The 21,030-nt window shown below is 43.8% G+C and overlaps 1 protein-coding gene across 3 annotated transcripts; it reads right to left on the reverse strand.

The window, feature by feature from the left end:
* Nucleotides 1-593: 593 nt before the first annotated feature.
* LOC115130097 (vasoactive intestinal polypeptide receptor 2-like) lies at nucleotides 594-20,219 on the reverse strand. Of its 3 annotated transcripts, none has more exons than XM_065019326.1 (13): nucleotides 19,801-20,219; nucleotides 11,840-11,938; nucleotides 11,154-11,261; nucleotides 10,978-11,072; nucleotides 9,596-9,693; nucleotides 8,971-9,109; nucleotides 8,520-8,667; nucleotides 7,607-7,667; nucleotides 7,428-7,497; nucleotides 4,724-4,815; nucleotides 4,494-4,632; nucleotides 1,800-1,841; nucleotides 594-1,392 (listed from the first exon to the last, which is right to left on the reverse strand). In XM_065019326.1, exons 1-13 carry the CDS (start codon nucleotides 19,841-19,843, stop codon nucleotides 1,231-1,233), a joined length of 1,296 nt encoding a protein of 431 aa, XP_064875398.1. In that variant the 5' UTR covers nucleotides 19,844-20,219; the 3' UTR covers nucleotides 594-1,230. The 3 variants fall into 3 exon arrangements, with proteins under 3 accessions (XP_064875398.1, XP_029516728.1, XP_064875399.1); XM_029660868.2 differs by having other exon boundaries at nucleotides 11,840-11,942; XM_065019327.1 differs by lacking the exons at nucleotides 594-1,392; nucleotides 1,800-1,841 and adding an exon at nucleotides 1,848-3,495 and having other exon boundaries at nucleotides 11,840-11,942.
* Nucleotides 20,220-21,030: the final 811 nt, after the last annotated feature.

Here is a 21,030-nt window from a genome sequence, read left to right on the forward strand (position 1 = left end):
GAGAGATGAGGGAAGAGAACAGAGAGATGAGGGGAGAGAACAGAGAGATGAGGGGAGAACAGAGAGATGAGGGGAGAGAACAGAGTGATGAGGGGAGAGAACAGAGAGATGAGGGGAGAGAACAGAGAGATGAGGGAACAGAGAGAAACAGAGAGATGAGGGGAGAAGAGAGAGATGAGGGGAGAGAACAGAGAGATGAGGGGAGAACAGAGAGATGAGGGGAGAGAACAGAGAGATGAGGGGAGAGAACAGAGAGATGAGGGGAGAAGAGAGAGATGAGGGGAGAGAACAGAGAGATGAGGGGAGAGAACAGAGAGATGAGGGGAGAGAACAGAGAGATGAGGGGGGAGAACAGAGAGATGAGGGGGGAGAACAGAGAGATGAGGGGAGAGAACAGAGAGATGAGGGTATGACAATATTAGAGACACATATTTCCATTAGATTACACAGATCCACAAAGAATTCCAAAAAACAAATCCAATTTTGATAAACTCCCATATCTACTGGTTGAAATATCACAGTGTGACATCACAGCAGCAAGATTTGTGACCTGTTGCCACAAGAAAAGGGCAACCAGTGAAGAACAAACACCATTGTAAATACAACCCAGATTTATTTATTTTCCCTTTTGTACTTTAACTATTTGCACATCGTTACAACACTCAGTATATATACATAATATGACATTTGAAATGTCTTTATTCTTGTGGAACTTCTGTGAGTGTAATGTTTACTGTTCATTTGTATTGTTTATTTAACTTTTGTTTATCATCTACTTTCACTTTATTTGGCAATGTTAACGTGTGTGTGTGTGTGTGTGTGTGTGTGTGTATATATATATAGAGAGATATATAATACCTGGAATGCCAAGCCCATTCCAGTGGAAAACAGAAAGCTCAGTGCTCCAGGCTTCTGCCTCATAAATATAGGATATATGATGTTCTATATTAGCTTTCAGAACACATTACATGCACTCACGCGCAACACACACACACACACACACACACACAGTGGCAGTGTGGACAGCTCCTGAAGACCGGTTGTGGTAAAAGCTGATCAAACGTTGACTGTCTTTTATTGGAGTGTTCCACTACTTTTCAGCTGACCCTCAACTTGTGTTGGTTGATTTACCCCAGCTTCACTTCATGGTCAAAGACAGGGTTAGTTCCACTTCCAGGTTATATTGTGTTAGATCCACTTCCAGGCCACAGAGGTGGAACTACTTCCGGGTCACAGTGAAGTGGTCTCCGTCTGCAGGATGGACTGGGCTCTGGAGTTCCGCTTGAAGTGGGTGGAGTTACGGCTGATTGACACATTATGTAGAAGGCAGTCCCGCCCGATGTAATGCTTTAATGACACACTCCTCCACATCCTCTTCAGTTCCCCTTGGACCTTACCCCCCCCCCACACGCACGCACGCACGCACGCACGCACGCACGCACGCACGCACGCACGCACGCACGCACGCACGCACGCACGCACGCACGCACGCACGCACGCACGCACGCACGCACGCACGCACGCACGCACGCACGCACGCACGCACGCACGCACGCACGCACGCACGCACGCACGCACACACACACACACACACACACACACACACACACACACACACACACACACACACACACACACACACACACACACACACACACACACACACACACACACACACACACACACACACACACACACACACACACACACACACACACACACACACACACACACACACACATTAAGATTCAGAAAGTATGGTTACCGAGAACATGAGGTGAAATGTAAGAGTAGCTCACCTCGGTGTTGAGGAAGCAGTAGAGAGTAGCTATCACCAGACCCTGGAGAACACAACATATGGCAACATCAACTCAGCTTCTAAAACACACTGTACAGTGTATTCAGAAAGTATTCACACTCCTTGACTTTTTCCACCCTTTGTTGTGTTACGGCCTGAATTTAAAATGGATTAAATTGAGATGCTGTGCCACTGATATACACACAATACCCCAAAATGTCAAAGTGGAATAATGTTTTTACAAATGTTTACAAATGAAAAGGTGAAATGTCTTGAGTCAATAAGTATTCAATTCTTTTGTTATGGCATAAATAAGTTCAGGAGCAAAAATGTGCTTAACAAGTCACATAATAAGTTGCAAGGACTCACTCTGTGTGCAATAATAGTGTTTATCATGATTTTTAAATTACTACCCCATCTCTGTACCTCACACATACAATTATCTGTAAGGTCTCTCAGTCGAGCAGTGAATTTCAAACACAGATTCAACCACAAAGACCAGAGAGGTTTTCCGAAGAAGGGCAGCTATTCCCTTTGAGCATGGTAAAGTTATTATTTACACTTTGGATGGTGTATCAATACACATAGTCACTACAAAGATACAGGCGTCCTTCCTAACTAATTTGATGGAGAGGAAGGTAACCACTCAAGGATTTCACCATGAGGCCAACTAAAACAGGTACAGAGTTTAATGGCTGTGATAGGAGATAACTGAGGATGAATCAACAACATTGTTGTTTTTCCACAATACTAACATAAATTACAGAAATAAAAGATGGAAGCATGTGCAGAATATTTCAAAACACGCATCCGGCAATAAGGCACTAAAGTAATACTGCAAAGAAATGTACTTTAAAAAAAAATACAAACCATTATGTTTGAGGCAAATTCAACACAACAAACACATCACTGAGTACCACTCTTCATATTTTCAAGCATGGAGATGACTGCATCATGTTATGGGTATGCTTGACATTGGCAAGGACTTTTTTTTATAGTCCTTGCCAATGACAAGCATACCCATAACATGATGCAGCCATAATAAAAATAAATGAAATAGAGCTAAGAACAGGCAAACAAAGTTGATGCTTCAACAGACACTGAGATGAATGTTTCTGAGTGGCCTAGTGGCTTGTCCAGCAATGATCAACAACCAACTTGACAGAGCTGATTCTAACAGGTACTGACTAAGGGGTTGAATACTTACAGTGCTGTGAAAAAGTATTTGCCCTTTCTGATTTTCTGTATTTTTGCATATATTTTTTTTTATGTTGAATGTTATCAGATCCTCAACCAAAACTTTAGATAAAGGGAACCTGAGTTTACAAATAGCAAAAAAAAATGACACTTATTTTAATTTAATGAACAAAGTTATGCAACACCCAATTCCCCCGTGTGAAAAAGTAATTGTTCCCTTACACTCAATAACTGGTTGTGCCACCTTTAGCTGCAATGACTCCAACCAGATACTTTGTGTAGTTGTTGATAGGTCTCGCACATCGCTGTGGAGGAATTTTGGCCCACTCCTGCATGCAGAACTTTGACTAGGCCATTCCAAAACTTCAAATTTGTTGCTTTTTAACCCTTTTCATGTAGACTTGATTGTGTGTTTTTGGATCATTGTCTTTCTGCATGACCCAACTGCACTTCAGCTTCAGCTCACAGATGGATGGCTTGACATTCTCCTGTAGAATTCTCTGATACAAAGCAGAATTCATGGTTCCTATTAAGGCAAGTCGTCCAGGTCCTGAGGCAGCAAAGCATCCCCAAACCATCACACTACCTGAGCTTAAAAGGTACAAATCTGTTGTTCTAGCCCTGAGCAAAGCAGTTAACCTACTGTTCCAGGGGTTGGGTTAAATGCGGAAGACACATTTCAGTTGAATGCATTCAGTTTTGCAACTGGCTAGGTATCCCACTTTCCCTTTATGAGAAAAAAACCCAATGTAATAAATGTTTGAATAAGGCTGTAGTGCAGCAAAATGTGGGGGGTCTGAATACTTTCCGAATGCACTGTATATATAAAAGTATGTGGACGCCCCTTCAAATTAGTGGATTTGGGTATTTCAGCATAACGCGTTGCTGACTGGTGTACAAAATCGAGCACCCAGCCTTGCAATCTCCATAGACAAACATTAGCAGTATAATGGCCCTACTGAAGAGCTCAGTGACTTTCAACGTGGTACCGTCATAGGATGCCACCTTTCCAACAAGTCAGTTCATCAAATTACTGCCCAGCTAGAGCTGACCCGACCCATCGAATTGGAATGCCAACTGCGAGCCAGGCCTAATCGCCCAACATCAGTACCCAGCCTTGCTAATGCCCTCGTAGCTGAATGAAAGCAAGTCCCTGCAGCAATGTTCCAACATCTAGTGGAAAGCCTTCCCAGGAGAGTGGAGGCTGTTATAGCAGCAAAAGGGGGGACCAACTCCATATTAATGCCCATGATTTTGGAGTGAGATTTTCGACGAGCAGGTGTCCACATACTTTTGGTCATGTAGTGTATGTATATACCTGGAATGACCCCAGTTCCAGGTCAAACTAGATAGGGTTAGGGTTAGGGGGGTAAAAGGTTAAAGATCAGGGGTTAAGGTAGTGGTATACCTGGAATGACCCCAGTCCCAGGTCAAACTAGATAGGGTCAGGGTTAGGGGGGTAAAAGGTTAAAGATCAGGGGTTAAGGTAGTGGTATACCTGGAATGACCCCAGTCCCAGGTCAAAGATAATCTTGTATTCTGCCATCCTGTCGCTCTCTGTCTCCACCAGGTAGACAAACACCATGTAGTTGACTCCAAATAGAGGAATCAGCAGCAGGGTGGACTTAGCCAGACACCTGCAACACACAGGTATGTAAGAATAATCTAAACAAATGTGATGGGTTGTTGAGAGAATATCTGTATTATGATTGGTTGTTGGAGGGATACCTGTACTGTGATTGGTTGTTCCCGCCCACGTCAGAGCAGAGTAGTTTCTGGACCAGGATACGGATGATACTGATGAACAGAACAAAGTTGATCTGATGAGACAAGAGATCTCCATTAGAATGAGTAGGACATGAGTAGGGCAGTGGCGGTCATGAAATTTAGTCAGCCAGTGATGGTAAAGCAATAACTGTCGGTCTCACGGTAATTGACTGTAATTGACCGAGGCTGCAGGTATCCTAGTGGTTAGAGTGTTGGACTAGTAACCGAAAGGTCGCAAGATTGAATCCCCAACCTGACAAGGTAGGAATCTGTCGCTCTGCCCCTGAAAAAGGCAGTTAACCCACTGTTCCTAGGCTGTCATTGAAAAATAAGAATTTGTTCTTAACTGACTTGCCTAGTTAAATAAAGGTTTAAAAACCCTCACATTTAGCATCTCCTGGCTTCCACACACAAGCCACTGAAGCTGACCTTAGAAACATCTACATTTTAAAAAGTCTAATAAATCAATGCAATATAACCTACACCTTCACAATAAATCTATGGTTTATTTTAGAAGCATGATATGAATAAAAAGTAGTCTATTTCAGAAGAACAGCATACTCTGAGTTGTCCTTATGTTAAGTCCTGATCTGGCTATGCCAGGTGGCTGTGGGCTACACTAGTTCATTTAGCAGACAAGATTTGCTTAGAATTAATTGGCATTATTTTATATTATGAAGAATACAATTGAACAAAGCTGAATAAAATAGAAAGGATCTTTTCTCCAACGATTTGAGGAGGTGCGTACATGCGGCCATTCTGTGTTGGTCGGTTAACAAAGAAATTGGTACTCTTGTATGCTTCATTTAGAGTTATTCACGTAACTTTCGTTGTTCTACAAACGGGCTACGTTTAGATTTTTAATACATTATAAGGTTGCATGATACGACTGTAATGATGATTTGAAAAAAGTATCTTGAAAGGCCTGAGCTCTGCTTTGTTTTTTTGTGCAGGCTGTACACACTTCATCAGTCTCTCATTCAAAATTTGACAAGCACTTGATAATGGCTAGAATTTCACAGCGGTATCCCCTTTGTGTGGCCGTAATGCACCCTAAAACAATCCATGCCTTTTGTGTCCAGTGGCCGTTATACCCATCTCCCTGAGTGCTGTGCGATAGATCGCAAATTAATACAACCACCAACCAGCATCCCAAAAATGTTTTTACGCAATGTGTCTGACTCAACAGATTAGAAAGTTTAGCTTGAAATGTTGATAAACTATTAGGCTATTTCTTCACATTATAAGCGCAGCAATGTACACATGGTAGTAGGCTATAAGAGCGAATGTTCCATTAGCGGGAAAACACCATTATCAAAAGTGACCACATGTGTAATTATGCATGGAATGCTTTTATTATAAAGGTGTATTTTATATGGTGAAAATGTTCTTCCCCAATCTTGAAACTCAGACTCTGCTTATATATGCCAGTTAGGCTCTACACCTGTTGTTAAGCAGATTAATGTGCTTCATTTTAAGAAGTTATTTGGCCACTTTAGTTGTGATACTAACCTTATTAAAACATATAGGACTATGGGCTAGGCTACATGAGGTGTGATACTAACCTTATTAAAACATATAGGACTATGGGCTAGGCTACATGAGGTGTGATACTAACCTTATTAAAACATATAGACCTATGGGCTAGGCTACATGAGGTGTGATACTAACCTTATTAAAACATATAGGACTATGGGCTAGGCTAAATGAGGTGTGATACTAACCTTATTAAAACATATAGGACTATGGGCTAGGCTACATGAGGTGTAATACTAACCTTATTAAAACATATAGGACTATGGGCTAGGTTACATGAGGTGTGATACTAACCTTATTAAAACATATAGGCCTATGGGCTAGGCTACATGAGGTGTACAACTATGATTGGAAAAAGTCGCAAAAAAAGGCATTGTTTCTTACGCTGGGCATCATTCACAAGTGATAATATATAATTCACAAGTGATCCCCCATCACACTATTCTTGATTTAATCTGGTCTTTACATATACTAAATAATATATGTGTGAGATTTGTTTTAATTTAGAATGAACCATTATCATGCACCTTCATTGAAATATCAGCAGTGGGAAAAAATACACAGCTTTTCCCCGTGGTTCATTTTCATGCCAGCCAGGTAGGCTATACTCCTGTTGTAAATATAAGCAATGTGCTTGATATTAGGAACGTTGAGAGATAAATATAGTAGGCCTAGCCAGTAGAAAGCTTTTTAGTAGAGGCCATCACTCTGTTTTCTGGCTCAAAAGCGTAGCCTATAGAAATGTTGCGCAACATGAGCTCATGGGCTCTCATGAAGTGTTTGATTAGATTTTCGATCACATTTGCATTGATGTCAGAGTGGTTAGAGGGACAATAGACTGCTGAGTACCAGGCAGTTAGCAAGTATGGTAGGTTACTAATGACCATCAGCAACATCAGAGCTTGGAGAAGCCTAATCACTGTGACTAAATGGTGATGTGGAATTCGACTGCCTTCATGACTCGTGACCGCCGGTGTGGCCGTAATACAGTCACCGCAACGGCCCTAGACATGAAACCCCATTTTGGCACTAATGGAGACAGCAGCCCAACCCTGTTTCTGCTAGTTTGTTCAGTGACTCAAAGGGCTTGCTGATACTGGGACACCATTACTGCTCTACTGATACTCACTATCACAGACGCCATTATGGGCCAGTTGATCACCCTCCTAGGGGTAGGAATGTCATTCCTCTCCCAGCAGCTACACACACCCCCACACACACACACACACATTGATTAGTCGCATGTTGATGAGCTTGTGAGACGGGGAGATGTTCAGTCGCCTGTTGATGATGTCAGAGCAGACTCACTCGGTGTCTTCCAGATACATCCTACAGAAGATCCAGATCACCAGAAATACTGAGGGTAACCCTGAGAAAGACACACAGAGAGAGAGAGAGAGAGAGAGAGAGAGAGAGAGCGAGAGAGAGAGAGAGAGAGAAGGGAGAGAGGGGTAGAAAGAAGAGAGAGAGGAAGATAGGAAGAAAGAGAGAAAGAGAGAGAAAGAAAGAGCGATAATGAGAGAGAGAAAGAGAGATAATGAGAGAGAGAGATAATGAGAGAGAGAGAGATAATGAGAGAGAGAGAAGGGAGAGAGGGGAAGAAAGAAAAGAGAGGAAGATAGGAAGAAAGAGAGAAAGAGAGAGAAAGAAAGAGCGATAATGAGAGAGAGAAAGAGAGATAATGAGAGAGAGAGAGAGAGAGAGAGAGAGAGAGAGAGAGAGAGAGAGAGAGAGAAACCGGACTTCATTGAGACCCATAATTTAAACAGCCACTTAACAGTAGCCTACAAACTACACACCATAGACACAGTCCGTAATACTCAACCAATACCTGCTAAATACAGGGAACATTAGGACAATGGATTACTTCTGTCAGGCTGAAGGATATAGTAATAACAACTAGTCCAGGAAGTGACATATTACTTCTGTCAGGCTGAAGGATGTAGTAATAACAACTAGTCCAGGAAGTGACATATTACTTCTGTCAGGCTGAAGGATGTAGTAATAACAACTAGTCCAGGAAGTGACATATTACTTCTGTCAGGCTGAAGGATGTAGTAATAACAACTAGTCCAGGAAGTGACATTGGACAAACGGAGAGTAGTGACAGAGAGAGAATATTACAACAGTGTTTATACTGTGAGCATACATTTATTATACTGGGAATAATACCCTCTGTGTCACCGCCATGGTTAAAGAGAAAGAGTGTGTGTGTTCTTACCCCAGCCGATTGTGAAGTAGACAGCGAGGTGTGTATATGAATAGGTTACCAGGAGCAGTGTCTGTAGGTAGAGCCCCTCCACCAGCAGCCAGAAGAAGTTAGCCATTATGAAATAGTTAAACATCACCAAACTGACCTTACAGCCCACCTAATGTACACACACACACACACAGAAACCACACAAACCACACACACAAACACAGGCACGTACATACACACCACACACACACACACACAGGCACAAACGCACGCACAAACACACGCACGCATACACAAAAACACATGCACACACAGAGTTAGCCATGTGAGTTAAACGCTATCAGACTAACTTCACAGCCCAACTACAAATAACACAATTGTCCTATACTGTGTTAACACTTGTACACGTTTACAGTCCTTGGTGACAGACATCTGCATACATTTTACAATATAGATAGAGTGTGAGTCTCACCAGTGAGGGCTGTGTGCTACAGTCAGTGTTTTGGTTCTGGGAGAAGATGACAGAGTCTTTAACCAGCACAGCCACCGCTCGCAAGATGAACGACACAAACAGGTTGACATGGATGTAGTTCCTAGTGCAGTGGAGCCTCCTACACACCAACACACACACCAACACACACAAGCACGTGCACACACAAACACACACACACACACACCAACACACACACGCACGTGCACACACAAACACAAACAAACCAACACACACACACACCAACACACACACACACCAACACACACACCAACACACACACGCACGTGCACACACAAACACAAAAACACCAACACACACACACACGCACATGCACACACAAACACAAACACACGAACACACACACACACACACACATGCACACAGTGTGAAAGGAGGTATGAGGTCAGGATAAGAGTGTTTATAAACAGTGTCAACTTGTGAGTTATGGGAATTATAAACATCCAAAGGTCCTTGATAACCCCATGTATTAAAAACACAGGACATCACACACACTGCCAAAACACTACCCCTGTGCGTGTGCGTGTGTGTGTGTGTGTGTGTGTGAGAGAGAGAGAGTGTGCATGTGTGTGTGAGTGTGTGTTACCTGATCAGACAGAGGGTGAATGTAGAGGTGACGAGAGCAATAATTGAGAGGCTGTGGCCCAGAGTGTACAGAGTCTTCACCACTGAGTAGAACAGCAGCTGGTTGAGTCAAACACACACACACACACACACACACACACACACACACACACACACACACACACACACACACACACACACACACACACACACACACACACACACACACACACACACACACACACACACACACACACACACACACACACTCTGTCATGTACACACACACATATTGCAACGCACCAGCTACTGCAAGGAACACACACACACTGGCACACATAGGATTCTGGATTCCCAGTAAAAAGCATTGCTGTTGTCAAAATAGTCTGTGTCTCCTCAATAACTTATTTCCCAACCAGTTTGGGATGCAACAGATACATGGTTGCAACTGCAATGCTTAGCTTCAACCCTGCATGAATTCCTCCTGCCCTCTCATAGATGTTATAATCACAAGAGGTTGGGGAATAACAGCAGCTAGTGTGTGTGTGTGTGAGTGTGTGTTTGTATGTGTATCAGTCTGTCTACTCTTCATCATTCTCCTCCCCATCACCCTCTCATTCTTATAAACAACATTCCCCTAGTCTGAGACACCATCAGACTCAGACACAGACACAGACACACACACACACACACACACACACACACACACACACACACACACACACACACACACACACACACACACACACACACACACACACACACACACACACACACACACACACACACACACACACACACACACACACACACACACACACACACACACTAATAAACTGTTCTAACCCTAACTATATGCTTTGTATTTTATCCCAAAAAGTGAGCACTAACTTTAAACTTTCACATCTGACCCCTGACCTTGACCCCGGAACCTCCTCTGGGAGAGAGACAGTCCAGACTCTTCTCTACAGAGATGGAAGGAATGGAACCCAGACAGAATCCTCTCCTCTGACTGTGGAATCTCAATGGAACACGTGAGAGGGTCTGGACTCACTCAACCATAGAGGCTGTCATACAACAGAGACACACCACCTGGACAGGCCAAGTATGCCCTATGACTCTCTACTCTCGCACACAGGGAACAGACACACAATCAGAGGTAGGGGATGAGAAACACGAAATGTTTAGTGGGTTCAAAAAGTAATTTTCCTTGGCTCCTTTACCCAATAACCCAAGCAGACAAAGGAGAAGATTCCATCTGAGGCACAACTGACTGAATAACCTGTTCCAGCTCAGTGCAGTGTCTGACTCTGTAGTGATTTAGTGGAGTCCGTTCTGGTTCAACGGTCACAGTTCCTGCACCATGTTGGGTTACTAACTTTGGAGTTGCTGTGGCAGAACTACCTTGTTAGGTTTGTTGTCGCTGGACCAGCAGACCGTGCTGATGCTGGGGTAGATGTCAGACCAGCCAGCCTCAGTACAGTTCCTACTAAAGGTACCTAACAGAGAGAATAAACAGCAATATAAGGACGATGTAAAGTACGGTCAATGGAATGATGGAGGGATGGATGTGTGTTTACCATGTCGTCCGAAGAGGTGTGTGAGAGCAGTGGGGCAGGAGAGAGTCACCTCTTCCCCTACTGCTGCTGGGGCCCAGCATGAGATGTTGTCCCATAGACCACCACATCCTACACACACACACACACACACACACACACACACACACACACACACACACACACACACACACACACACACACACACACACACACACACACACACACACACACACACACACACACACACACACACACACACACACACACACACACACACAAGCATGTATGTCTGACTTGTGTACGTTTGTTTAAGTGTGTGTGTGTGTGTGTGTGTGTGTGTGTGTGTGTGTGTGTGTGTGTGTGTGTGTGTGTGTGTGTGTGTGTGTGTGTGTGTGTGTGTACATGTGTATGATAAGTTCTGTTTGACATTAAGGGAATGTTATCCAAACTTTAAAACATAGTAGTTCCCCTAAATAACAGAAAACTGGACACTCAAACATTAAGGGAAAATAAATCTTCACATATGGGTAACATTACAAAAACATTCTTTCTCCCTAGAATTGTTAGCTGGGTATTTTGTTGGCTCTACAGTCAGAAAAATCAGGTGAATCCTGTCTGTGTTGCTGAGAATCTATAGGAAATGGGTCAGGTTTCTGTGTGTGTGTGTGTGTGTACTTGTGTGTGTGCGTGCGTGCATGCATGTCTACCGGGAGGCTCTAGTGATTGTTTCTCCAGCTGATTGTGACACTCTAGCTCCGCCCTCTGCAGCTCCCAGATGAAGTGACATGTGGGATTTCTCCCGCTGACTTCCTGGACAGAGAGGAAGTAGAAAAACAGTCAGTGTCTCAACGGTCTTTACTGCCTCCTCTCCTCGTCTCCTCGTCTCCTCATCTCCTCGTCTCCTCTCCTCATCCCCTCTCCATATTGTCTGTACAATTAGGAATATTGGAACAGAGGAGAAACACCGTGAGAGATGGAGAGAGACAGGAGGGTGGAAAGAGAGAGGGGCGGTATAGGGAGGTGGAAATATACAAAGAAAGAGGGAGACAGAGAGAGATTCTTTCATTCCGTTAGATATAGCTCACTATTTGTAGAGCAGGTAATCCCAAATTGGGGTACGCGCAATGCCGTCGGGGGTACGCCAAATAAAAATGTGATTCACTTTTTAAAAATAAATAAAATAATAAAAAACATTTAAAAATAAATCTTCACATTTTCAAACAGTCCATTTATATTTTCCAAAGGGGCTATACATTTAGGTGAGTTTTTTTTCTCACCTGAGTAGCCTCATTTCACTGCCCAAAATAAAATTAAACCATCTAGTGTTCAGCGAAATAACAACACATTGTCAAATACAGGTAGCCTAGTCAAATAATTAACATCCAATCACATTAACCGCTACTCTCTCACGGGAAACCTTCACTCTTGCGCAGACATTTAGTAACAAAACATGACCATTTGAAAAATAAGCCACAGGAGTTTTTTGAGTAGTAAGACATGTATAAAAGCAACAGACACCATTAATAAGAATGGGCTAGAAGCATCTTATGGTGAGCTACAGAGTGGCTAGGACAGGCTAGCCCCATACTATTGTGGTGGACTTGATTATTCCTGCTGCCGTGGATATGGTTGGAACAATGCTGGGGGGAAAGGCCCAAAAAACTACACAGACAATGACTTCATCAAACAACACTGTTTCACGATGCATCAGTGACATGGCAGGAGATGTTTTGAAACAATTGCTGCTTTGCATAAAAGCCAGTGATTAATATGCGTTACATCTGGATGAGTCAACAGACGTGGGGGGCCTGGCACAGCTCCTGGTATATGTCCGTTACGTTTATAGGGGGTCAATTAAGGAAGACATCCTCTTCAGCAAACCACTGGAAACCAGGACAACATGAGAGGATATTATTAAAGTACTGGACAGCAGGGCCTCCCGGGTGGCGCAGTGGTCTAAGGCATTGCATCGTAGTACTAGCTGTGCCACCAGAGATTCTGGGTTCGAGCCCAGGCTCCCGGCCGCGACCAGGAGGTCCATGGGGCAACGCACAATTGGCCCAGCGTTGTCTGGGTTAGGGAGGGTTTGGCCGGCAGGGATATCGTCGTCTCATCGCGCACTAGCGACTCCTGTGGCAGGCCGGGCGCAGTGCACGCTGACCAGGTCGCCAGGTGTACGGTGTTTCCTCCGACACATTGGTGCGGCTGGCTTCCGGGTTGGATGTGCGTTGTGTCAAGAAGCAGTGCAGCTTGGTTGGGTTGTGTTTTGGAGGACGCATGGCTCCGAGTCCGTACGGGAGTTGCAGTGATGAGAAAAAATTGTTTTAAAAAAAGGTACTGGACAGCTTTGTGACATCAAATTGACTTTGGTGGTCAAGATGTGTTGGTATCTGCACTGATGGTGTAAAAGCCATGACATAGTGGAGTGGTAATGTGCGTGCAAGCAGTTGCTCATGACGCCACTTGAGTACACTGCAGCATCCAATGAGAGGCTATTGCTGCCAAGGGAATGCCTGACAGCTTGAAATATGTTTTGTACGCTACAGTGAAAATGGTTGACTGCCCCTGAACTCTCGTGTATTTTCTGCACTATGCAATGATATGGGCAGCGACCATGTAACGCTTTTACAACATACAGAAGTGTGCTGGTTATCAAAGGGCAAAATATTGAACGTTTCTATAATTGAGAGACGAGCTTAAATTTCTTGACCAAAATTTTCACTTGCCTGACCGGTTGCCTGATGATGAGTTTCTCACATGACTGGCCTATCTGGGTGATGTTTTTTCTCGCCTGAATGATCTGAATCTAGGATTACAGGGACTCTTCCACAACAATATTCAATGTGCGGGACAAAATTGAGGCTATGATTCAGACATTGGAGCTCTTTTCTGTCTGCATTAACAAGGACAACACACAGTTCTTTCCATAATTGTATGATTTCTTTGTGTGCAAATGAACTCAAGCTTACGGACAATGTCAAATAAGATATAGCGAAGCACCTGAGTGAGTTGGGTGCACTATTACACAGGTACTTTCTCGAAACGGACGACTTGTAAGGGTTTTCCTCTTCTTCCGAAGTGGAGAGGCAAAAAGGATCAGAGGACCAATATGCGGCGTGGTAAGTGTCCATGGTTCTTTTTAATACGTAAAGGTACACATGAACAACTGACTACAAAAACAAGAAATGTGAAAAACCCCAAACAGTCCTATCTGGTGCAGACACAGAGACAGGAACAAGGACAATCACCCACAAACAAACAGTGCAACCCAGGCTACCTAAGTATGATTCTCAATCAGAGACAACTAATGACACCTGCCTCTGATTGAGAACCATACTAGGCCGAAACATAGAAATCCCAAATCATAGAAAATCAAACATAGACTGCCCACCCAACTCACGCCCTGACCATACGAAATAAATACAAAACAAAGGAAATAAAGGTCAGAACGTGACACGACTCAAACAACTGGATTCTCGTTATCCCTTTCATGCCCAGCCTCCAGTCCACTTACCGATGTCTGAACAAGAGGGCCTCCTCGAAATTGCAACAAGCAGTTCTGTGAAAATGTAATTTAATCAGAAGCCACTGCCAGATTTCTGGATAGGGCTGCGCTCAGAGTATCCTGCCTTGGCAAATCGTGCTGTTAAGACACTGATGCCCTTTGTGACCATGTACCTATGTGAGAGTGAGTTCTCAGCCCTCACTAGCATAACTAAATACAGGCACAGACTGTGTGTGGAAAAATATTTAACACTGAGATGCTCTCCAATACAACCCAACATTGCAGTTATGTGCATCCTTTCAAGCACACCCTTCTCATTAACCTGTGGTAAGTTATTCACAATTTTTGATGAACAAAATGTTTTATATGTAAGATGGCTAAATAAAGAGCAAAATGATTGATTATTATTATTTGTGCCCTGATCCGATAAGAGCTCTTTGTCACTTCCCATGAGCCGGGATGTGTCAAAAACTAACACTCATTCTTATGTTTAATGAATGCAATGTATAGTGTTTGTGTGGCAGGCTTACAATGATGGCAAAAAACAACATTTGAGAGTGGGCTGACCCTGGTGCTAGAGGGGTACGCAGCTGGAGGTTGAATGTTTGAAGGGGAACGGGACTATAAACATTTTGGGAACTACTGGTGCAGAGGGTTAAAGACATTGGGTACTAATCATGACCCCACCCCCCTTCACACAGACACTATATATGTCTTCTGACTTGCAGGCTTTAGGATATTTACTCACAGACCAGCAGAAACTGTGTGTGGTGTTTATATGCTTGTATTGTGTGTGTGCGTGCGTATGTCATGCGTGTGTGTGTGAGTGAGGTTCAGCTGGGTGGTCTGTTTTGTTTCTATTGTGAAATAGCAGCTTCGCTTGGCCACAGTTCAGGACTGTCACTGTGTTTATACTCCTCAACCCCTCCCCCGCATCGTCCACATCCTCAGAGGAGCTGTGTTCCTTTTGGAGCTAAGAACACAAACAACCAATAACACATCGCCTCATGACCGTCTCAATCAATCACACACTTCCCTGTTACCATCTCAATCAATCACACATCACCTCACCACTGCCAATCAGACCTGGAGACACTTAACACCCTATAATATGACACGTCTTTATGATATATATTTATATCCAGTTCTCAATGTCCTGATGCTGTGTGTGAGAGAGAGAAAGAGAAAGATCCAGTGGGTACCAGTTATCTCTGGTGCTCCTCCTGGGACCTTTTATAGAGAGGAAGGAAGGAAGCCCTCAGGCACAACACCTGTAAAACATTTTTTTTAATTAAATAATCATTAAAAAAAATATAGATAAAAAAAACAAGGAAAAATATAACACACACACACACACACACACACACACACACACACACACACACACACACACACACACACACACACACACACACACACACACACACACACACACACACCTGACCCATTTCCCATAGATGCTCAGCAACACACAGACAGGATTCACCTGATTCTTCTGACTGTAAAGCCAACAACATACGCAGCTAACAATTCTAGGGAGAGAATGTTTTTGTAATTTTACCCATAATGTTCCCTTAATGTTTGAGTGTCCAGTTTTCCTCTGTTAGTTCGGGTAATTTTTTGATTTGATTTATTTAACCTTTATTTATTTAGATAAGTCAGTTAAGAACAAATTCTTATTTACAATGACGGCCTCCCCCGGCCAAACCCCTAACAAGGACGACGCTGGGCCTGTTATGCGCCGCCCTATGTTTTACTTTGTAAAACAATATTTGGAAGTTGATTAAATATTTTGGTAGCCTACAGCACAGTCTTTTCGGCAGGAGCCATTTACTTTCCAACCTGTGTTTTCCCTTGATTGAAAAAGGCCTGTTTTGTCTGCATGCTGTTTTTTCACTGACAGATTTGCCATGTGTTCCCGACTGTAGGCTATTCCTTGTTATTGGGCTACAATCCACAGCTAGGCTATTTAAAAAAAGAAGCTAATGATCCCCTGTGTCTAAATGATAGGCCTTCTCATGGTGTAGTCGGCTATTCTGAATGATTTGATTTAATTCTGAACAGACAGCAGTAATTATATAACTTTGGCAAATGCATATCAATGTATCAGGGTTGCTGCAGTTCCTCCAGAACCCTTCAAACAGCTATGACTCTATAAGGAAATAAATGATGAAGTGCAACTCTGGAGAGATGAGAGTTGCCGGCTCATGTCTATCAGAGCAGAGGGAGAGAGATCATAGAAAGTGAATCTCATTCTGTTCTGTCAGGATCCAGCTGAAATGAAGCACTGCATATACCATGTAGAACAAATGTGTCTCTGATAAGGAATCACATCTGCTCTCTTCATTGGATTTCTATCTGGAACATTCCTAATGTGTTGCTTCTGATAGAAACATGGCCCAGGTGGTAGAGTTGCTTCTGATAGAAACATGGCCCAGGTGGTAGCGTTGCTTCTGATAGAAACATGGCCCAGGTGGTAGCGTTGCTTCTGATAGAAACATGGCCCAGGTGGTAGCGTTGCTTCTGATAGAAACATGGCCCAGGTGGTAGCGTTGCTTCTGATAGAAACATGGCCCAGGTGGTAGCGTTGCTTCTGATAGAAACATGGCCCAGGTGGTAGCGTTGCTTCTGATAGAAACATGGCCCAGGTGGTAACGTTGCTTCTGATAGAAACATGGCCCAGGTGGTAGCGTTGCTTCTGATAGAAACATGGCCCAGGTGGTAGCGTTGCTTCTGATAGAAACATGGCCCAGGTGGTAGCGTTGCTTCTGATAGAAACATGGCCCAGGTGGTAGCGTTGCTTCTGATAGAAACATGGCCCAGGTGGTAGCGTTGCTTCTGATAGAAACATGGCCCAGGTGGTAGCGTTGCTTCTGATAGAAACATGGCCCAGGTGGTAGCGTTGCTTCTGATAGAAACATGGCCCAGGTGGTAGCGTTGCTTCTGATAGAAACATGGCCCAGGTGGTAGGGTTGCTTCTGATAGAAACATGGCCCAGGTGGTAGCGTTGCTTCTGATAGAAACATGGCCCAGGTGGTAGCGTTGCTTCTGATAGAAACATGGCCCAGGTGGTAGCGTTGCTTCTGATAGAAACATGGCCCAGGTGGTAACGTTGCTTCTGATAGAAACATGGCCCAGGTGGTAGCGTTGCTTCTGATAGAAACATGGCCCAGGTGGTAGCGTTGCTTCTGATAGAAACATGGCCCAGGTGGTAGCGTTGCTTCTGATAGAAACATGGCCCAGGTGGTAACGTTGCTTCTGATAGAAACATGGCCCAGGTGGTAGCGTTGCTTCTGATAGAAACATGGCCCAGGTGGTAGCGTTGCTTCTGATAGAAACATGGCCCAGGTGGTAGCGTTGCTTCTGATAGAAACATGGCCCAGGTGGTAGCGTTGCTTCTGATAGAAACATGGCCCAGGTGGTAGCGTTGCTTCTGATAGAAACATGGCCCAGGTGGTAGCGTTGCTTCTGATAGAAACATGGCCCAGGTGGTAGCGTTGCTTCTGATAGAAACATGGCCCAGGTGGTAGCGTTGCTTCTGATAGAAACATGGCCCAGGTGGTAGCGTTGCTTCTGATAGAAACATGGCCCAGGTGGTAACGTTGCTTCTGATAGAAACATGGCCCAGGTGGTAGCGTTGCTTCTGATAGAAACATGGCCCAGGTGGTAACGTTGCTTCTGATAGAAACATGGCCCAGGTGGTAGCGTTGCTTCTGATAGAAACATGGCCCAGGTGGTAGCGTTGCTTCTGATAGAAACATGGCCCAGGTGGTAGCGTTGCTTCTGATAGAAACATGGCCCAGGTGGTAACGTTGCTTCTGATAGAAACATGGCCCAGGTGGTAGCGTTGCTTCTGATAGAAACATGGCCCAGGTGGTAGCGTTGCTTCTGATAGAAACATGGCCCAGGTGGTAGCGTTGCTTCTGATAGAAACATGGCCCAGGTGGTAGCGTTGCTTCTGATAGAAACATGGCCCAGGTGGTAACGTTGCTTCTGATAGAAACATACCCAGAACATGGTTACCATATACTGTATATTTACAGTAGCATGTCTGTAATTTCTCACGTTTGCCTTTTAAACAATGAGGATGCCAGTTATAACAAATCAATACACAAGACGTTTTCATGTGGAAAAAAATACTAATTGCAACAGAACCACTTGGGACGAGTAACGGAGTAATATAACGAGTTACTGTCTTCAAATATAGTAATATTATTACATTTACCTTGTCAAGTAAGCTGTATATTACTTTCAGAAGCATATCTCTACCGTTGTGTTTAAAGCTTTTTCTCATGCTAATGGCATTCATGCTGTAGGTTAACTCGCTTCCAATAGGCTATTTTAAAGTCGAAAATCATGTTACCCCGCTTAATTTTGAGTTAATTGAGGAGAAAGAGAAATGCAAACACCACATCAAACCTGAAAAAGCATCTGGAGGTCGTGCTCAGTGGCACAAAGTCAAAGTTCCAGAAATGTATGAAAGAGGAGAAATCTTTAGACATTATGATAATAAAGATGGATAAATAATATTGACATGTTCTGTGTATGTTTGGTGGGACGTTGATGGAATATTCCCCCAACCCACAGAAAACAGGACACATGGATGTTCTTGCAGCGTTCTCATTTAACATGTCTAGAACATTCATATCTTACGTTCTTAGGAACATGGCAACCATGTTCTATGTATGTTTGGTGGGACGTTGGACACATGAAACTGGACACATGAAATGTGTCTAGAACATTTGTTTCTTTAGTGCTGAGAACATGGTAACCACGGGTAAGTTATATTTGACATTAAGGGAATGGTCTCTGGGAAACATTCCTTGCACATCGCTGGAACATTCCTATGACCTAATGAGACTCTTAAGGGAACATTCTCTAAAGTTGTGGGAACGTTTGTTGTTAGCTGGGTATCAACTATTCTAAGAGACCAGTCTTGATTTGAAATTTGAATCATATTTGAGAAAGATCGATAAACCACAGTTTGTCTACATCTAGTCTCATACTTACACATACAATTCTGAATGAGCCTCCAGCTTTCTAGGAATATGAAGGTCTGTCTCACACACACAGCCGTAAACCCACACACACTTATAAACATGCATGATTTCTGAAAGTACATCAGTAGCCTACAAATGTTGCCTGGTCAATTAGTCTACTCACCGTAAGTAAAAGGCAGAGCGCGAGGAGCAGCAGACCGACCCATGACCGCTCCATGGTAGCAGGCAGCACATGAGCTGGTAGTAGGCTACTCCGATGTGCACCGCGGGGGTCTTGTCTCACCCAGCTGAACTCATGTGGTCACTCTTACGGCGTAGCGCGAGGGCAGAGCCCCGAGAATATTTCACCCTGAAAAACTCACATCCATAATGTTTATAAATCTGTTGGTGTTGGCGAAGAAAATAACAACAGTTTGTAAATGCAAAAATAAAACATCCAAACAGCTGTTGGTCGGCTACAGGTATGGAGAGAAAGAGGGAAAAAGAGAAAAGCAGGGAGACTAAGAAAAATAAGGAGATGACTGGAAAGGTGGAGAGGCAGTTGGGGCCAAAGAAGCTGTGAGGGCGGTTTGTGACAACAGATCTCTCTTCCCCATTAACTTATAGCACTGGGTGCGGCTTCCATCACCTCTGTCCATCAGCCTCGATCCACACCTTTCTGCTAAATTAAATACAATTACAGTTGGATAAATGTAGATAAACTTAGATTTTTTTTCACCAGGATTTATACAAGACACTACCCTCTACATCAAAATCTTCAATCCAAATCCCATTCCTAAAACCTTGATTTTGGACTAATTACCTGTCAGTCCCCTGCTCCATGGCATGTCCCTGCTTAGATGTCATCACAGTACAGTACCCCCCCCCCCCCCCCCAAATGCAGAGGCCTTTGATGTCAGTCCCCTGCTCCATGGCATATCCCTGTGCAGATGTCATCACAGTACAGTACCCCCCCCCCCCAAATGCAGAGGCCTTTGATGTCAGTCCCCTGCTCCATGGCATATCCCTGTGTAGATGTCATCACAGTACAGTACACCTTCGATATAAAACATATCAGTGTACAGAATAAGTACAAAACAAGCTCCTCAAGGACAATCCAGAGACCCTATTTGCTGACTGCTAAAAAGAGGGGAACATAAGCAACGTCATTTTCCACACAGACCCTCCACTGGGCACAGTGCTATATTAACACAGACCCTCCCCTGGGCACAGTGCTATATTAACACAGACCCTCCCCTGGGCACAGTGCTATATTAACACAGACCCTCCCCTGGGCACAGTGCTATATTAACACAGACCCTCCCCTGGGCACAGTGCTATATTAACACAGACCCTCCCCTGGGCACAGTGCTATATTAACACAGACCCTCCCCTGGGCACAGTGCTATATTAA

The sequence above is a fragment of the Oncorhynchus nerka genome, linkage group LG6, assembly GCF_034236695.1.
Source record: "Oncorhynchus nerka isolate Pitt River linkage group LG6, Oner_Uvic_2.0, whole genome shotgun sequence".
Lineage (NCBI taxonomy): Eukaryota > Metazoa > Chordata > Actinopteri > Salmoniformes > Salmonidae > Oncorhynchus > Oncorhynchus nerka.

Excerpts from the sequence above, each read along its gene's own strand:
- LOC115130097 (XM_029660868.2), bottom strand. The coding sequence starts at position 19,854 with ATGGAGCGGTCATGGGTCGGTCTGCTGCTCCTCGCGCTCTGCCTTTTA. Across the intron at positions 9,694-10,977 it reads GCGACAACAAACCTAACAAG|CTGCTGTTCTACTCAGTGGT; the intron begins GTAGTTCTGCCA and ends TGACTCAACCAG. Across the intron at positions 9,110-9,595 it reads TTCACCCTCTGTCTGATCAG|GAGGCTCCACTGCACTAGGA; the intron begins GTAACACACACT and ends GTTGGTGTGTAG.